This window comes from Metopolophium dirhodum, chromosome 1 (genome assembly GCF_019925205.1).
Source record: "Metopolophium dirhodum isolate CAU chromosome 1, ASM1992520v1, whole genome shotgun sequence".
NCBI lineage: Eukaryota > Metazoa > Arthropoda > Insecta > Hemiptera > Aphididae > Metopolophium > Metopolophium dirhodum.
The window spans coordinates 76,265,102-76,286,819 of record NC_083560.1 but is presented as its reverse complement, the minus strand read 5'-3'; the positions used below and the strand labels follow the sequence as shown (position 1 = coordinate 76,286,819).

General features: G+C 25.7%; 1 protein-coding gene across 1 annotated transcript in view; it reads right to left on the bottom strand.

Moving 5' to 3' along the window:
* Nucleotides 1-21,718, bottom strand: part of LOC132935079 (uncharacterized) — a 116,115-nt gene that overhangs the window by 20,360 nt on the left and 74,037 nt on the right. The window contains exons 3-4 of the mRNA XM_061001534.1: nt 12,784-12,880; nt 5,912-6,085 (exon numbers count right to left, since the gene is read on the bottom strand). Coding sequence (XP_060857517.1) covers nt 5,912-6,085; nt 12,784-12,880 — 271 coding nt within the window. The remainder of the gene's footprint in view (nt 1-5,911; nt 6,086-12,783; nt 12,881-21,718) is intronic.

Here is a 21,718-nt window from a genome sequence, read left to right as displayed (position 1 = left end):
CATAGATTATATACAACACAGTAATACCATTAAATTATGGTAAATAAAATAATTTTATTTTTGAACCTAAAAGTACCGGTTTAATTTAATAATTCTGGTTCGGTTCCGGTACTTTATTTATCTAAATGAAGGCTTCGGTTCCTGTTTTGGTTCTTAATATTTTAAAGGTTCTGGTTTCCGAACCGGTTCTTTTAGGTTCGATTCCAGTCCCTGGTTTTAAGTAATGGTATTTTATTTTACAATTATTTTTATTATATTATATTTTCTAGTTTTCTATGATTTCATTTAATCATTATACATATTAGGTACTTATATGAAAAAATAACTTTTATTAACAGTTATTTATACCTTCTCAAGTTATGAGTTGTATTTAAAGATTTCTAAAATAATAATCAAAATAATTAACGCCTGCAGGATTAATCTATTATTTTTTTTTTTTAGTAACGTAAACTTAATTGTTTCTTAAAAAAAAAAATTTGATCGTCAACGACTTTGTTTTTACACATTGAACACGAATTTGAACAATGTATATTATAATAAATCAACATATTATATTCAGATTATGAAGTATAATATTTGGAAATGTATCCTCTATTGTTGTTACATGCAAAAGTACAATATTATATTACCATGATAATATTAAAATATGCTTATAAATTATAAATTGTGGTAATCGAATCGAGTGTGAGTGTACCACAAACGCTAATAATGGACAACACTGCAATGGAAATATTTGGTTATTATTATAGTTAGGGTCCTCATTTGAAATAGATCGATTGAAATATTTCAAAATTGAAAATATCTAAAAATATCTAAAAATGTCTAAAAATATTTCAATGAAATACTATTTTACTTTTAAACGTATTTGGATATAGTCTATAATAGATGATAAGAAATTATTATTATTTAAACACAGAAAATAACGATACTGAATAAATTTTCAAGGATTAAAAATTACCATGTTAATGGTTACAACTTACAAACTTATAAATTAGGTTTACATGGTATTATATTATTGGTTAATTTATCACTTATCAATATTGGGTGTTATTTATTTTTTATTTATTAGCTATTATTCGATACAATAAACCAACTTTTAAAAATGTTCTCTTACTGTAAGTTTACGACTATAAACGTTTATATATAATAAATAATTATTTTTATTTTTCACTTAAATGAAATATTTCAAGAAAACTAATTTCATATAATTTTAGAACCCTAAATTAAAAGTTGTATCTTTCATGAGACGACAACGACAGTAATATTGTCATCGAATCGGACCAAATAATAGGCAAATCAAACAATAATAATATTTTAAAGCCCCACCTGTTATTAAATGATTTTAATTTGACCTCGCATATACCACTCGGCCCTGTTCGTCATACGCACATCGCCGAATCCCAATATTTCTTAGACATTCCAGTTTAGTGACAAATACATTGTTCTTTTTAAAGATTTTTAATCTAAAATAAATTGGAAATATCTAAGTAAAAACTAAAAAATATTTTTATGCATAATAATATTATCATAACAACTAGAACGCACATTCGTAAATGATAGTTCAATTTTTTTATAAAGTAATTAAATATTATTTTATTATTACATTTTTAAGTTTTTATTTAAACAAATTTAAATATAATATTACTTATCATGGTAGGTATTATTGTTTACTGAAAGAACTGAACAAAAATTAAACAATTAAAAATTCTTCAAATAAAAACAGTTCAATATTAGAAATAGTTTTTTTTTAAGATACAATATTGTTCACTAAAAACCAAAACTTGTCACATTAAAAACGAAGAAATATTATCACCGATTGATTACATATTATATAATATATACATGAATCGCGGAATGATTGGGAAAGAGTATCGCAAATATTTTTAAAATAATTATAATAATTATAGGTAGGTACCTAGATATCCATTTTTTTCTAACAATTATTGTTTGACTAAATTAATTTTAATTTTTTTTAGTGTTCGATGATTTTTTTAAAATAACTTAAAGTCAGTTTAATTACTTTATATACGAACCTCTAATGGATATGCACTAAAATATTCTCATTTCTAAGACTTAAATCGTACAGTTGAAGATTTCCCATTGGACAGTTGGTACCTAGTGCTATTGTACAATTTGGAAGTCAGCGAAATGGGATGTCAGTGAATTGGGGTGCGGAAACATGTGAAAGACGCTGCACGCGAGTTCCGTTTATACTTCCGTCCCAAATAGGTATAAGAACTGCGATAAATATACGTCTTTAGTTCCGTCATGGACTTATTATTATTTATAATTTACAGCTATTGTAGGTAGAAATTGAGTACAATTATTGATTAGGGGATGCGGGTTAATAACTTAAAATACTAAAATAAAATGACATAAGTGATTATTTTAATCTCTTTGTCGAAAACATGTTGTTACAATTGCATTGTAGATAAGAATACAAATTATAAATTAATAAGAAATTAATAATATAAATTATTTACATTTTTTTTGTTTGTTCAATGAAATTTAGGTTTTCAGAATCGCAAAAATGTACACATTAACTAACTAAAAATCTAAACAATTTTATATTTAAAAACCTAAGAACATGGAAATTTAATACAAAAATCCTCATAAGTTGTTTTTATTGAAATTAAAAAAGAAGTTAAGCCAAGTTAATTTTTTATGAGGATTTAAAAATCAAATTTTGACGAAAAATAAAAATTTTTATCAAAGGATTTTAGTTACTTTGTTGTAATTAACAAATATCTATCATAGAAACTTGAATCATCCCACCATTATTTAAATGGTATTTATCAAGTACGATAATTTTTTAAAAATTAAGAAGTGTAATCATCTATGTACCTATAGGCATTTGAAACTATAGATTGTATTGTAATAATGATAAAAATTGTTGTGCAAGGTCAAAAAACTGTAAATGTAATATAAGGTCCATCATAGTTAAATTGAAATTACCCATAAATATTACTGGGAATTTTTTACTTTTGACTCCCCAAAGTACCAACCACATAGATTCATTTTCCTACCCTAAATTTGCTGAAATAGAAAATTGAAGCCTCAAAAGGTAATGCAGGATAATAAAAAACTCATCATAAAATCAATACATGAATCGCTCTGCTCAGAAACTATAATACCATTGATTATTAAATACTAAATGGATAGAAACTCGTTATATCTGTCCAAAAATTAGAAAGGTAGGTTTAATAATATTTTATAAGAAAGTAATAATATATTTTGATAAAATATAAATAAAATATTTATTATTGAAAACTACCAAGAATTTTAGTGGGTGCTGGAAATTTTAATACTTCACACTTTTTCCTTACCTCCAATCTAAGCCGATGTACAAACCAATGTATGATAAAGGCATCTGCAATATTGCTTTGCATCTAGGCCTCAAAATCGTATAGTTTGTGGAGTTCAAACTACTGTGTGGATAATCAGCCCACATATATTATTTTATTTATATGAAAAACAATATTATATATATTTATCTAATAAAAAGTGTAGCAATCAATTGATTTTTGGTCAACTGGTTTAATTGCCGTTAATTCAAAGCGTCTAGGTAAAAATATCCTGATTCGGCGCATTGCAGCCGGTCAGTAAATGGTAATCCAAAATATATATGATATGTCATGAAAATGATTTAATATCTGTTCAATATCAGAATTTTGATTTAATTGATTTTGCAAACAACTATATTAATATAGTTTTAACTGTTAAGACCAGATAGCAGATCGGAGGAGAGCATAGACTTAAGTTTCGGGTGCAGTGGTATATTTTTTTTTGTAAAAAAACATAGGCTTTACTTAGGGTTATAATGTTATTGTTTTTTTTTTTACGAACAAGGAAATAAACATGTCGTCCCATACAATGTACAAAAAAATGTAAGTACATGTATGTATTTGTGTTATTAAAAAACTCGGACACGCGCGTCGACGGATGGGATCCTAGTAATTTGGAAGCGCGAATCGGTCATAAATTACGGCCGAACCATAACCCGGGTAACCTCGGTAGGCGTATGGGTTATCTGCGTGACTGCAGCCGGTCCGCATATTTTAATGATTTTATTCATAGGCTTATGATATAATATTAAATGTCTATGGTTTAATCCTATAAAAATTATTGTTATGCGAGCTCACGTATATAATTAGCAAACATTCGGTCTGATAAGTCAGTCAGTCATCATTATTATATAAATAATTATATAAATTCTATGAATTTTTTTTTTCATATAAAATAAAAATAACTAAAACAAGTCAACAATTGCAAAATCCCATAAATTATTCAAAAAGTTCAAAATTATTTTGAAAATTATACCATGCCTGGAAAATTTAAATATAGATATTCGATGACAATATTTTAAAGTAAATAAAACATACGTCATTGTTCTAAAACCAATTCATTGCACTTTGCTCAGAATCTAATAGTAGGTACGAATGTAATTGTTATTATGTATGAAATTATTGCCTTTTTTGGAAATACGACAAAACTCTTTTTATGGTGTGTTCAATTATTTTGTTTATTTTAATTAATAATTTCATTTGAATTATTGAACGTGTCTTAAAATTTTGTTTTTTTATATTTTACAAAAACTACAGTGCAATAAGTATCTCATAATATGAGATTCAACGTGTCCTCGAATTCCAATCGATAAACAAGCTTTTATACCAATTTCCAAGAGTACTTTAGTTATAACAACTAAAATATTGTGGCTTTAGAATAAAATCACCATAGCTACTTTTCATAATTATGTATGTTTTAGTAAGTCCACCACTCAGTTTGCAAAAGTTATTTTATGATTACTATTGCTATTATTTTAAAGAATAAATTTACCTGCTGAATAAATAATAATAACATTAACATTCAAAAAACAACACAATTACACAATTATTTAAGTTCGCACAGCACTATAGTTGAGATCAAATTGTTTAATTTTGTTGGATGTAATTTGTTCATAATTTAAATAATTTAATATAATAATTTATTATACTTATTAATTATAATATCTACGAGTGGCTGAATTGCGTTGAACTTAAAAACGTATAAACACGCAATAAATAATAATTTCGTATAAAAAGCTCTTTTGGAATTGGATTTGTTCATTTAATCTTCGCACCACTTTTATTGATACCGTTCGTTTAATACAAATTAAAGTTTAATTTTTAAATTTAAGTTTCGAGCTTACTTCTGTTTCAAACGTATTGATTAAATTTTTTTATTTTATTATTATTTTTTTATAATATGCATTTATGTACGTAAAATATATTATTATATTACATTGTTTATTAGTCGTTGCACATACAAACGACGAATAAATCGTCGTAGTTTCATCTTTTGCATTATTCAGGCTATTCAGATAATATGCGAGTGCGCCATGGGAGAACTGAGTTAAAGTTTATTAAACTGATTTGTAGACCGTATAATTTATCCCATGCACCGGTGAATTCCATTTTAGACGAGTATTACTTGTACGATGTATTTTCTTGATTAGTATAACTTAATATTACACTCGGTGGTTGTATCAGATTGAATTTTAGTTTTTATATACCTAGAGCCAATGGAACTCTCTGTTCGCAATTTTATTTTTTTTTGTGTGAACGGGAAATTGATTTTACACCATTTTCATCATAATAATAATAATTTTTAGAAATATAATTCAACAAACACGTTCTTTATGATGGTCGTATAAGGACCATTCACTGCAACTAAAATACCCTGCAGTCCCTGTGCAGCACAGCTGATTACAGTAGTTTATTGGCTGTGATACAGTGCAGGTGTTTATGTGTTGCAAGTCGTATAGTCTGAGTGTAGATTTCATAATTGTACGATTTTCATAGTTGTAGTTATGCGAATCGTTAATGGATACAGTAATACTATTATGATTAAAAGTTATAAAATTCCTAATTACCTGTTTTAATGGCGTCAACTTCAGCTGGGTACCAGTACTCTTCATTCCTGAGCAATAACACAGTAGTGTTGTTTGGCAGTGTTTTGAAGTATTCGGAATCTTCGATTTGTGTACCGTCAGTTTCGAGTACCAATCTAACGGGCTCATTCGGCGCGATATTCAGTTTCTCTTTGCCTGCCAAAAAACACACACCGTTATTGAAAGGTTTAAAAATAATAATAGAGCAAAAATGCAATTATTATAAGCCCGTGTTAAACTATCCATAGTTATATTACAATATTATGATATATTTTTATGAGTCATAACTCTGTTGAATGTAATGATTTATACATATACTCATGTGTGATTCACTAACCATATGCTAACCATTAGATTTTTTCAATAATGCAGTTATTCAAATTATTGTTTTTGAAATTTACAAACAATCCTCAGATACCGTATTGTTGTATTCTTGAGATTTTTCGTGCTACTTAAGGAGTTACTGAGGGTCCTGCGGGGATAGAAACTTCCGTTTTTCAAATTGGAACCTTCCATTTCTACTGTTAATTATTTATCAGATATTTTTCTGAACTATTTGACGCATCAAAATTCAAACGAGTAGTTTTTGAGTTATTTACTTATTTATTAACTTTGTGTATCAAGGACCTATATAAGGTCCAAGATCATGGTTTGGAAGATATGCGTGGACTATGGTGCTTTGAAAATTTTAGTAGTTCATTTTAATGTGTCAATACCTATTTATAATTTATAAAAATGGGCCAAGTATAATAAATACTAGATCCGATATTGCATCTGTATTATATTTTTGTAAAACTATTTTTAAGGACTTAATACGAAAGCTGAACTTTTACGTATGTCTGAATATTTTGAATTAGGTACCTACATAAAAATGTAATTAATATTAATATAGTTATCTACTAATTAATTGATAGTAAAACAAGAGGTTTCTTATTTGAATAACACAATTCTGTAATCGGAGCTGGGCACTTTTAGTAGTAGTAAAATCAAATCTCAATAATTTCAAAATATGGTTTGAAGTCTATTCAAAAGTTCCAAAAATCAAAATTTGAATAAGTTCATGCTCATGCTCCGAGAATCACCATAATGTTATATCTATTAAAGTTCTGTTTTATTTTATATGCTTAGAAAATATACTTAGATTATGTAATCTTATATCTATTGTATTCGCTTTTATCTGTTATCCACTTTGAAAATAGTAAATTTAACTGGCCGTCCGTTATCTAAAAACAAAATAAATAAACAATATTGCATGATATACATAATATATTATGCACATTAAATAAATTTCACAACGGGATTAAATTATATTTTTAATAGAACACTCGTGGTGCTTACAATTTAAATGTAATAGTAAGTGAATTACGTCAAAGTAGTTATGATATTAATCAGAAAGTTGGTGTAACGGATTATAATATATATTTTTTAGATTACAGTAACATTTTAAAATTATTAAATTTGCCACTTTAACAAGACTTTTACTAATTAGAGACTAAGGAAACATTATTTTAAATAGGTATAAATATTTCGATTCACTAGAACTTCGAGTACCTACTATTATAGAAATATTTTACTAAATTAATGTTTGTGGATGGATTTACGGTGGATATGAGCATATTTTGTTAAATGTTCAAGTATATGAGTAATTTTTATTTTCTAAAATATATACCAACCAAATTTATTATTAAATACCGATCGCGTTAAAATAATGTTCACTGTAATATTATTACATTTTACGTATAATGGAAGGAATTTTAGTTTAAATAATATGCATAAATTATATTCCATTTTACGATTGATTATCTTAAGGTAAATATGAAAGGAATCTCGAATATACCCATGTTTAAAGTATTCAGGAATAAAATATACGTCAGCAAAATAACTTGTTATAAATGCAATGTGTATAAGCCAATATTGTTGTACACTTAATTTAATTTAAATTATTTAAAAACTATTAAATGGAATATTATTTTGTTTAAACCCGTAGTACGTATAGTTGTTATAAGTTTCATATTAATTTTAAATTATTACTTTGTAAAGCATAAAAATAATGAAAAAATAATTACTTGCATTCTTTTTGATTTGTTTTAAAAATAACTAATACGCTTTGACGTTTTATATTTTATAATATAATATAATTAGTTTCCTAGAGTTGATAATAGGCCAGTATGATGGAAACTTGGTAATTTAAAATCACCGGTATCACAAGAGATGAAAAAAAATCTCTATCAACATGTCATCTCTCGTACTTATTATATTTCCTGTTAACTTTGAAATGATCAATGTTTTATTTTTTCCAGTGAATTTCGAATTACCGAAGGTCGGGGCTATATTACATTTGCAGCGATTGGAGGCGAGACGCATTTTAAAGGGGCTTATATTTTTTATATATTTTTTTTATCAGAGATTTTCAATTCCATCAAACGGGCGAAATCGTTATTTTTCGGAGGCTCTCTAATAATTCAGTCCCCCTAATAATTTCCAGTAATTATTATAACATCCACTCCCCGGGTGGCGCTGATAATAATATATAATGGTAGCAGATTTTGGAATAATGATAATAATAACAATAATAGTATGTGTGTGCTTAAAATTTGTAATATGGCATTTTATCTTGTCGTTATATAAACCGTGTCGTTTGAAACTTTTTCCAATACATTTCATATTGCTGTTTATCTTATTTAAATATACACACACCATGAAATTGCAAAATAATAATAATAATAATACAACCTTTGGTTGCTATATATATATTATAATACGCTGTGGTGTGTACGATGACTACCGTACTGCTATGCACATAATAATAATAATAATTTGTCTACTCTGTTCTATTTTTCTTTGTTTTTATTCGTTACATCAGATCGTTTACTATACTTATTTTCTTTTGAAATACCGATGTATTCAATCTTCTTTGATCTGGTTTAGTGTGAATTAGCGAATAATAATATCAAAGTTGTGATGTCACTCCTGCAATTTAAACGACGTTTTCTATATTAAATTAAGTTTTTAATCGAAATTGCCATCTATCATCGATTTGTGAGAGTTAATTATTTATATTATGTTTTATTATAGTTAACTAAAAAGCCTGATACAGTTCTTGTAGTTGTCAATATTAAACACGCCGACACGTCGATAAGAAAGTTTAATTTTAAACTATTGTTTTACAATAATAAATTCATATTGTATTTTGTGAACAACTTTTTTATAAAGTTCAAAATACTTTGTTTTTGAACAAAAATATACATTTTTTATTTCTACGCAATAATAGTTTTACTTTCCTTTAGCGAAACTAAATATTGTTTTGAAAATTCTGATATAACATGTTGATCTGGTTTAGCGTGAATTAGTGTAAAATATCAAAGTTGATGTCACTTTCACGATTAATACGTTCTTTATACCTATTAATAAATAAATTACTTATGTATTATAAAAGTTAGTTAAAAAATATGTAAAATCTGATACAGTTGTCGTAGACTTGTAGTTGTCAACATTAAACACGTCGACATGACTATTAAAAATTTAAATTTGAAGCTATATTGTATTATAATAATAAATTAAAATTGTTATGACATTTTTTTTATAACGTTTAAAAAACATTGTTTTCAGAATAAAATTACATTTTTCGTTTCTACAATTAACTATTTTGATTTCCTTAACCCGGTGAAACTGAATATTGTTTTGAAAATTCTCATATAGTAAGTTTGTTAGAAAATGTAGTTAATAGTTTATTATTTATCGGAATTAAATTGGAAGTTTAGAGTAGTGGGTATAATGGTATATTGTTAAATGTGTATGAATATTCTCTTCTACAACGCTCCTACAATCTCTCAACCTAACAAACTTTTTCTAATTGTTTAATAATCTATATTTGAATATTTAAATATTTGTCTCCAGATATAAATTAAATTAAAAGTATTGAGGTTTAAAAATAGGTAAATACCGTAAAAAAAGTATGTAGTTACGCAGTAACTCAAAAATATTTTAAATTACAAAAAGGTCAACAATAAACCTTGTGATAATTATAAAAAAATTAATTATATGCATATCATTTTTATATGAATTCCTCTAAAATATTTACGAGAATTTTTAAGTATAAGCACTGGCCATGTTGTAAAAAAATGTTTTCTAATTCTACTTAATTTAACTTACGTCATTTTTTTCAATTTCTATAATTTTAAAAAATGTAGTTAGCAATAATTATTTAGCATTTTGCATAAAAATGTTCATTAAAAACCACCTTATATCCTTTTTGTATTCAACATAAGTATATTCCTTTATGACCAGTAAATTATCTTATCTTAATTACAATTTGAATATAGATTGATGTGAGAATTGAAGTAATTAATTTTTTTGATTTTTAATCCTGAAATATACATTTTTCTGGCATTATCTTTTATACCAAAAAAAAAAAAAAAATGCCCTTAAATATTCATGTACCTACATAACCTTTACCTACAAGTTAAACATTAAATCGGTTTTTTAAAAATTATAAATAAAATAAAACCAGATAAATTTGTTTTTAATAAAACCAGATAAATTTGTTTTTAATAAAAACCGATTTACGTTGTTTTTAAATTATTTTTAAATAATAATTTGAAGAAAATTAAATAATAATTTCAGGTGGGTACGTAATATTATAACTGAATTAATAATTAGGTAGGTATCTGAGTATTATTTTATACGGGAGAAATAAGTTTTTGAATAATTAATTAAACAACTTAGAATTTAAAAAAAATAATAATTATAATAATATAGCCAACCATCATCAGTACAGAATGAATTTTCATCGCTTACAAATGTATAATAATAGAAAAATGTTTTACATCCTGCTTTATTTTTGTACAGCGGTTTTTCGATGCACGGCGCATTGTGTAGGCAAAATAGGTACATTGTTGCATTGCGAAACATAAAATTAATATGTTAGTGATATTATTATTATTATGAAAACGTGAATAAAGTGGTATTATTTGTTTTTCCTCGGGTAATATGATTTGTATGTGTTATACCTACACGATATATTTTGACTTGACGTGTCAACTTCAAATCTTTAGAAATAAATGAGTGATTTATTTTATCGTTTTAATTACTTATACTAATTAAATACACAGTTAAATATTTAAGTTAATTCTTAAGTTCAATTTTAAGGTTTATTTACGTTTATAAATTACTAACCTTCTGTTTAAATCGTTTAATTTTTTTTAACAAATTTAATATTTTCAATAATTTATTATCATCAAACTTTTAACAAAAACATGCAAATTGTATACAACAATACACAATGTTTAATAATACTTTAAGTAAATTAAACAATTTAAAATTGTCTAATATGTTAGTTTACCTATGTACTATATTATAATTATACAAAAACCCATTTTATATACTAAATTTCAAAATTTATCAGACTCGAATAAATTTGTGAATTTAACTTATCTCTTTTTTTCATTATTTTATAATAAATAACAGAACTCGAAATTTACAAATTATATTTAGTTTTGATTACAGGTGCTTTATTTAGTGTGTATACACTAAATATACCAACACTCATATTAGGTATGAGTGTTGGTATATTAAATATGAAATATCAGGTTGGACGGTACAATAGTTTAAATAAAGGTATTTTATTCGTATAATCTGAATACTGTAAATATAAATAAATAATTTAAGAGTTTAATTTTGTTCACAGACGAACATTTTTAGTTAATTTAATTTATTTATAAATATAGAATGTAAAACATTACACAAATGTTGGATAATATGAATAATATATAATTTCAATTAAATAATTAATTTAGTGTTGAAACTTTATAAGCAACATTGATTAAAACACTTTATAAGGACATTTTCTACATTGTCGCTTTTTAAAATAATAGTATGTATGATGGAATGTTCTATATTTTTTTTTCCTCGTCAAGATGGAAAACAAAATATTTTCAATGCTCATGGTTTGTTATTGCATTCAAAATTCTAAGAATAGTCATTATATAAACTTAATTTAAAGACATTATTATTACCGCTGTGATTATTCATAAAACTATCTCACATTATATTTTTATCTTAAATTATGATTCAAATTTAAATGACTTGGCATATAAACGATCATAATATTATATTAAATTGCATAAAATATTTTATGTTTTGTCATTTTTCTGATTATTGTATTAGAATATTTCAAATTTTTTATTGAAAACTGACAATGTCCGTAAGCAGCTCAAAAAGAGTCAAAATATTTTCAAAATGTTATGGTTAATAGAAAATAAAAATATAAACATTCAGTCAAATTTTCATGTATCTACAGTGGTTTGTTTTTGATTTACAACAAAATAAGAAAATCGTTACATGAGAAATCGGATAAATATCCAATGTTATAAAAATATGAACTTCAAATGCTCATAAAAATGAATAGATTCACTTTCCCATGGAACAAGATACTGAAGTTGAAAAATCAAAGCATTATTTCAACTACTAATCGTGTACACAGACACAAAAATAAAAAAATTAAAAAACACACACCATTGTAAAATCAATACATTCATCGTTCCACTCAGAATTTAAAATGATCTAATTTGAATCAAATATATTATTTTGTGAAATAATTTATAAAACAGTTTTATAATAATATTTTTTTCTCAGAAATAACTTTTGGAGAAGTGAAAGCTCTTCAAAAGTTTCATACAACCATCTAGTTAATGGATCATAATAATCGTATATGTACATAAATAATAAAAATAATAGTTAAACATGTTTGTTAAGTTATTGAGAATTTTTAATTTAAGAACATAATATTTTCTTATAATTCTAAGGTAACTCATAAAGATGCAAGCTGTAAATTAATAATTTATAGTAATACTTACCACGTATCTCTAAGTCTTTTAAGCTAGAGGCCAACAAGCTTTTTCTTATGTTTCTAAAACCATCCCATATTTTAAATGGTCTTTTTCCTCGAGATTCCTAAAAACATAAATTTTACACACATTAATATTAGTTAATTTTTTTTTTGCTATTGTTTCACAAAGTCAATCACATTTTTAAACATCATTAAAAATACATATTAAGCACAGTTTTTTTTATAAGCATTTATAGTTCGAATTTTGACAAAATGTATCAAATTTCCAATTTAATAATTATTTTGTAGTTAAAAGTTTCTAATAGATAAGTTATATAAAACTTGAGCTTGTCTTGAGCTCAAATCAAAATTATTTTCGGAAATCTTTATTCTTTTACTTCTTTCAAATATAATATTAAAGGACACCATTATCTTGGTCCCAGGTGAGTGAAGCAAGACGAATCCTATAATACCCTGGTATTCTATCCTGTTTGACTTTTTAATAAGTGATGATATTTTTTGAGAAATATATGGGTAAAGAAATAATATGGATTTTTATTTTACTGTGCAAAAAATGATAGAAAAAAAGCAATAAGTGCGTTTTTATGTTAATATACTACAAAACCAGATTGTTCTAAGCACGATCTAAAGTTTTTCAATTTCACATAGCTCAATCGATAATTTCATTCTTTTGAACTTTTATGGAAAAATATTAAAACACCACTCTTTATAATAATTTCAAAGTGATGCTGAACTACAAATATATACGTGTTTATATTCAACCGTCTATGAAATTCTTTTTTTACGTGAAAGATAATTTTCCATTTTTCCCCATTTTGCTTGACCTAATTATTTTTATTTTCTCCTTATTTTCTTCCGGTTCCGGTTGTAGATATAATAATTTGAATGGTAAGAAAACTTTTAGTATTTTTTCTACAGTCGTTCATTCAATTTTTAAGGTCTCCGGATTAGAGTATTGTTATGTAGGTTTTGATTTATGTTTCTTTTCGTGAGTCTTAAGTTTTAGCAAATTTAAATAAATAAAGCATTTTTAAAAACAATATGCTATGAATATAATTATGAAATATGACAATGTTCTATCTATTTATTATGTTCTTTTTTAATTATAACGGTGATTTGTGTGTTTTTGGAAAATTATGTTTACTTTAATTGCAGTTTTGTTTTAATTTCTTTCGTATAACATACAAAAAATAAGTAGTAAATAGTTTAGTTTGATATTGAAATCTATATAAAATTGATAAATATAGGTTTTAACTCAATTTTAAATATTATTTATTCTTAAATTTACTTATCGACTTTTAAGAACTGTTAACATTATTTAATTTCTAAAAAGTTATTAGGTCGTATTTAAAAACAAAAACCATATTGTAAATATTATGTAAATAGTAACAATTGGACACAGATATTTCTCAATTCTTGGAGACCCTATTGTTTTGTTTGAGCACTGAGGCGTATAAGATAATATGATATTGAAATAATTCTCTTTAAAATATTATGTTAACCACTCTTATAAGAGTGCTTATATTAATTTACTTCAATTAACTTTTTACACAGTCTTAAAAGAAATATAATGTGATTAAAAAAGTACAAATTATCTAAATTGTATTATACTATTCATATTGAACAATTATTAATATATAAAGTTAAATATATATAATATAAAGTTTAATTTAAACATTAAGTCTATGTTATCGGGACTTAATTTTTGTTAGAAAAATACTGTAACAATTATAAAGTAAAAATAAAGCAAGTACCCACATAATGGGTTTTTATATTGTAATTTCAGAGTAGAAAATACCATAAATAATTTTCTATTGAAATTATAATACTGATATTTAATTCTTCAAAAACGGTATAGTTCAATCGCATAGGGGTGAAACTTTGTGTACCACGAATTTTTCAGGCGATACCGTTTCAATTTTTAAACACTTTTTCTGGGAAATAATAAAAAGCCTTACACTAGTACGATGAACAGCATTGAACACAGCTATAATAACTATAGATAGGTTATTAAATGCGTAGTGTAAGCGAACTATAGTGATTATCACTGAATTTCATATTATTATGTCATTTTTATAGTTTCCGGAAAAAAATCAAAAACATTGCAAACGAATATATTTTAAAACGCGGGTACAATCAATGAACAATCAATAGAGTATTTATAATAACCTTGACCTCTTTGCAGGAGGGTGAACGCTGAGCCCGAGGCAGACCATTTGTTCGGATTCTGCAAGATGTCACCTAAACTAACCGATTTTTAACGTCTATTTGTATCCGACTCATTATTTGTTTTCGTCAAGGGTAGAGGGTGTTTTCCAATTAATTTACCTCCGATTGTATAAAAAACAAAACAGTTGTGTAGAATAATACGTTGCTTTTTATAACACTGTTTAACGGGAGAATATTGTTTTCTCAGATACATATAGGTATTTGTTATCGGTGTAGTGAGAATTTATATATAATAATATATATATATATTTAAGACAAACTTTTTGCGGTATCGTTCATAATTCTCGATATAGTTTAACAACAACTACTATAACAGCTGCAGTTGTGTCGAGTTTTTTTTTTAACAAGTTTCTTAATTTGAAAAGTAAGCATAATATAATAAATTAATATTCTGGAAAAAAAAATAAATATGATTACATTATATTCGCGAGGGTGAAAAGAAAAGTATACAATATTTGACTATAATAATGTTTTTTATCTCGACGTCTATTCTATAAGAATTGTAAAAACGTAGAATTTTAAGAGCTATGTATATATCTACAGCAAACTATACTGATAATTTTCAATCCCGATAAACCTAAGTGACATTTTTGCTCATTTCCGATCGATTTACATACTAATATTGTTATGACACTTTCAGCACATAACATAATATAATATCTATGTATATACATACATTTTAAATCTACTTTGTTTCACACTCAGTCAATTTAAGAATATTTTCCATTTAATCGATCAATATTCCAGCGATTTCAAAAAAAAATAAATATAAAAAACCGGTGACCCATATAGTCATATTATCAAACCCTATTTATATTTATACAAAATAAATATAAATACAGTTCCATTATTGTTGTTTGTACACTTTTTACTCGGTCGGATTACGGCGGAGGCAGTGGGTGACCGGTGGGTATCGATTCGCCGGCAGTTTATTTAGTTTTAAATTTTTACGGTTTCGCAATAATAAAATAATTAATATTATAATAATATACCTAAAATAAAATACGTTTGGACGTATAATAATAATAATAATAATAATATATATTATTATAATAAACGTTTTCTGTTATTATGTGTGCGGCATAGCTACTTAGTTCTATAGAAATATTCATCCCCTTTTTATTATTTTGCAGAATATAGCGCAAAACGCAGCAGATGAGTAGGTATCGTTTTCATATTCACTTTTGTGTACAAGTTGTCAAACAAGTTTTAAGCATATCGTGCCACAAAGCGTAACTCTCTCCGTTCACCCTGAAGGCAAACAAACTGTTAAAATATGTGTCTGGGTACGATCTCCGTCAGATAAGATCACCACCACGAGATTGTTATTTTGTTTATTCATTGATTTTCCTTTTAACGTCCGTCCGTCTGTGTGTGTGTGTGTGTATGTGTGTATATATATATATATATATATATATATATAGGCTACGTATTTCGGAAAATGTTTTAAACAAGTGTTTAGTATATTTTAGTATATTATTATATTATTTAACTCATCCACCTATAATATAAAATCCCAACACAAATATATTATGATATGTTATATTTTGTTTGCACATATTATTATTATACCGACGAACGTCTACGCGCTATTATAAACTATGTTGTTAGGCATGTCTGATTATAATAGGTACCTACAGGCTACAAAATATAAGCTACAGGATATCTAGTTATGTAAATGTGGTACATGTTATGGATAGGTGTTATGTGGGTTCGGAAAATGAAAACAAATACGCGTATTGTACCATTATACAGTTCAACATATTATTATGGGTACGTTAAAAAGAAAACCCAGTTGAAAATAATCTTAACCAAATATTGGACGTTTAAGATGAACCATTTAAACGCCTTAAATCACAATATATGTCACTCTTGAAAATAATTATACACAATAAGCATTATTTAATTTGTTTAAAAAAACTATTGCCTGTATTATTGTACATATTTATATTTGTATATAAAACTAAAAAAATTAACCTTACACTATCACGCGCATTATTAGTGGCTAGTCCAAGTTAATGTTATTGTCGAATGCGTAAATTGTTTAATGTATTATTATAATTTTATCTATCAACATTTTAAACTAGTAATTTGTTGAAAATGCATTTAGATTAATTTAAATTCAGCAAATTTGAGAAGTATTAATTTTTCACCGTCAACGGTTAAAATTAATAATAAAGTACACATCTGAGCAAAAAGGATGGTATTTGTTTTACAGCAGTGTGTATTTAATATAAAAAAAATATAATAATACCTATATAATATGCTGCATTTTGTATATTATAATTTTGTATGCATAATACTATGGTATACATACCAATCCAAAATCACACATGACTTTAAAAATAAAAGTTGTATTTGAGTATTTGAGTATTTGATCGAAGCTTAAGTTCAATTTTTATATTTTTTTTTATTGTTTTTAGTATCAAAATTGATTCATAAATTTCGTTGTTTATTTGAAATACATAATTATAAAGACAGTTTAAAACCTCCATTTTAAAAACGAGTATAAATACTATTTGTTGACAGAAAATACTAAATGTGCTTTATTTCATTTCGAGCGCGTTCAATTAATATTTTTGTACAGCGTTTTCTTCGAGCAAATATAATTTAATTTTACCTCTCATTAAGTTATTAAAAATTAGACTGTATTTTTGTTTCATGAAATCAACCATAATATTTTAAGAAATACGCGTATTAATTAGTGAGTACAATTTTTTTTTTTAAATCATCTATAATTTTTCATATGGCTTAACAATGTGTATAATTAATGAACGCAAAATGCTTACATGACTTTAGTAATTGTTTAATATGAATTATAACTTGGTCTGAATCTGTCAATTAATTAGTTTATAATAAATTATTTAGTGGCAACACTATGATGGGTAATATGGTTTTTGTTTTTATTATAATTTATAACATATGGTTCACGCAAGTTTTTAATCTTTAGTTAGTAGAAGTTATAATATGTCATAATATGACCAGGTTTTTGGTTAAAAGGAGAGCTCTGAAGTTTTATACACTTAACGACGGCTCATTGGATAGAAATTTGATCTTGATAGTGCTTTAAAAGTGTTATTTTTACTAGTTTTATCAACGCAACTGTGAGGAAAAACTATCGAACAATAATTAAAGAAATTTAATGGTTGACGCAAGTCCTTATCGAAATCGACTTTGGTTATACTTAGTCGTTGTTATGATTTCATAAATCATCTAATGACTTGAAATATTCAGCACACATATTATTTATTTTTCTTTTACCGTGATAATCTTAATGCCATAATGTCTAAACGTCTGCAGAAATTATCTTATCAAATAATGTTTTTTTACAAAACGGCTTATTATGATATTTTATTATTTCGTGTAAGATTGTACGAAAACATCGTATTTACTACTATTCGTACTTGGTATCAATTGTTGAACTAAGCCAAAAATCAGTTTGGTAGTGGTGATTACCTACTTATATATAGGTAGCCACAGTAAACCTTCAGTCGCTTATTCGATCGCTATTGAAAAGAAAACGTTGAACAGTGAACACGTAAGGTTGTGAAATTGCCGTGAACTTATTATTTAGCGTACTTTAAATTGAATTATATTATGTGTGGTAACAAAATGTCAATACAATATACTGTTATTATTATTTTTTTCATGTTATCTTATTATATTTGCAATCGAAATAATAAAAAACATGTCAAACTATAAAGCGTCTTTCAAATTAAATATTTAAAATTCGATGATAAGCGTTATATTTAAATGTAATTTAATAACATTATAACAAAATGTACGGGTAGCTGATATAACAATTCTTATAATGCAAAAATAATGTGTATTGTGTACCCGGTGTATGGGATGTTCAGATTTTATGTAATATTTTAACATTATTTGAATGTTATTATAATTTTATGAAAGGAAACAAATATAAATAGTATATTATTATACATAATATATATGCTTAGTTGTTATACCTTTAAGTTATTTAATTGTGTTTATACATTTATTTACATAATATCGTATACAATGAACATTTATGGTTTCATTGAATAAGCCAACCAACAAAAACGAACGTTTTATTATAATTAGTTAATAATATTATAACAAGCACAAGACTCTGACGGTTTATAAGTTATACCTATTAAATTAGTATTTTAATTCTTAGAAATTAGTTCATAATCTCTTATTAAAGTATTAAATCAAGTTAAATATTATTCTCTTGAACCATTAATAAGTGCTATGACATAGGCATTAAGCACCCATATCAAAAAGTATATTAAAAAATATTTAAAACTGTTTAAGCATTATTGGTAACGAAAGAAAATGCACACAAGAAAATTGAATCATGTGAGTATACCTAATACATATATTGGTAAATAAACCTGTTAGTTTTTATTCTTAAAATTTTTAATTAAATTAAAATATTTATATAACTTTAAAGACTTCGATTTGAAGGATTATTTATTTATAAACGAATTTCAGACATAATTAAAAGGGTTAAATAGTTTTTATAAACTATATATTCTCACTGAGAGCCACATATTTCATAATTTAAGTATTTTAATCCGTCTTATTTATTAAAATATTAATTTCAAATTTTATTTGTTGGCCATATTCTATATTTATTTGAACTTGATAACTTTGTAACGCTTATTTAATTTAAATAATAATAAATAAATATCAATAGGTACAATTACGAAAAATGCTGTACATAATAATTACTATAACTATAGTGCCAATTTTCAAAAAAACATCTAAGTGTTTCATACATTTATACTTATATATTTCGAATTGATTTACATTTCGCACTCTCTTTCGCGTGGTGTAACCAGGAATTTGTTAAGGATGGGGGTGGAGTCAAATTCTTAATAATTACTATTTTTTGTTTAGTGCAAATACTAGACGTCATATTGTAATTAACATATATGTTATAAGCATGCGTTTGAATAGGTAGAAAAAACCTAAAAAAATGCAGTCGCGTAACCAGATGGTTGTATTGGGTGTTGCAACAGCTGTTTTTATGAAAAAAAATAATATATTTAATATAATAAATGATAATATTATGCTTCTAAGATATCTAAAAAAAGTATGTTTTCGCATATCATGGTTCTATTTCATATTTGTATTAATATTATTATTATGAAGATTGATTCCTACAACGGAGAGTGTGTGAACCCCGTTCTGTGATCTTCCCCCCTTCCCCCCACAAGTATATTTAATATGGTTAAGTATACAATTAAAACACTCCCTCCCTAAAAAAATCTTGGATACTAGCCTAAGCAATTGATGTATGTAATAAATTCGATATGAGAGTGGTAAAATTATATGTACTTATAGTTTGCGTCAATATTGCGCATGCTGCAGTGCCCTTATGGGCGTATACAATTGTAATGCATTTAAATGCCCGCAAAAAATTTACTGTACACTATACACGCAAAATAATATAATATAGGTGCATAATGTTTAAATGGTTAAATTGCTTGGTGGAAAATCATATTATCGTTTTTTTTTTTTTTTACTGCTCATATGACGTATACATCATCATTGTTGGGATTTAAAACGGCCCTTTTACTATAGTTGAATAGGTGGATTTAATTACAAATACGACTTTTGGTAGGTACCAATTTAAACATTTTTGTTACAAAAATTAAATACAAATTTTATACACTTCTGTTTGATAATATTGAATATAATTGAATCTTGACATTATATTTTTAATTGGCCGAACAAAAATATTTCTTCATTCATTACCTAGTCATATTATGATTATAATATCATCATAACCATTTTATAATAACATATTATTATTATTATAGTAACCTGCAGTAGGTACATTATACAATGCTATTATAATGTTGCAAACAGAATATTTTCTAAACTACATTTTAGGTGATTTATAATATGAAATGCCATTTTATTGAATTCATTTAATATCTTCATAAAAGGTTTGTTTTGAATTGCTTTTAATTTTCATAAAACCAAAACTATTTTAAACTCCACGAAAAATATAACATTTTACACTATACACGCCAAACGTTAGATTTATAAGACATGCATTTTGTTTTCCAACTATTATATTGATAATACAACGTTCATTTTTAAGCATATAGTTTTAATTAGAATTAGTCTCCTGTGTACGACATGTATGTAATTGGTTATGGGTGGTTTTGTGTCGTCATTTGAATGATTTATTCGGAATATGCATATGCAGTAAATACAAATGTACAGCACGCTGGGTCGACAGCCTGTCAAACAACCACATAGATCAAAAACTTAATTACCATATTGGTAGTTGAATATTACTCATAGTGAAATAGTGTGCGCGTTTTTTTGTCACATCAAGAATCGCCCAGTTTCAAATATTATTTCGAAGACCCGATCCTTTTTGAACAAAAAATTAAAATTTCAATTAATTAAACTCCGTACGAAATTCTCAGCTAGGTATAACTTTATAAATACGAAACTTTGGCCTAAAATACGACCATTAAGAAGTTTAAAAAGCAAATCTGAGACATAGTTATTTCTGAGTATTCTGCGAATTCATCAAGTATTTCTGAAGATAGGTGTCTAAAGTTTCGATTTTCAGAAGAAAATCTTAAGTGCGAATTATTTCGTAGAAACTTTTGAAAACTTTGTTTCCCATTTATGTACTAGTAGGTAGTTAACCTGAAGCATACATCAACTTGACTCTGACTGAGTTTTAAAAATTAATTATAGTAATT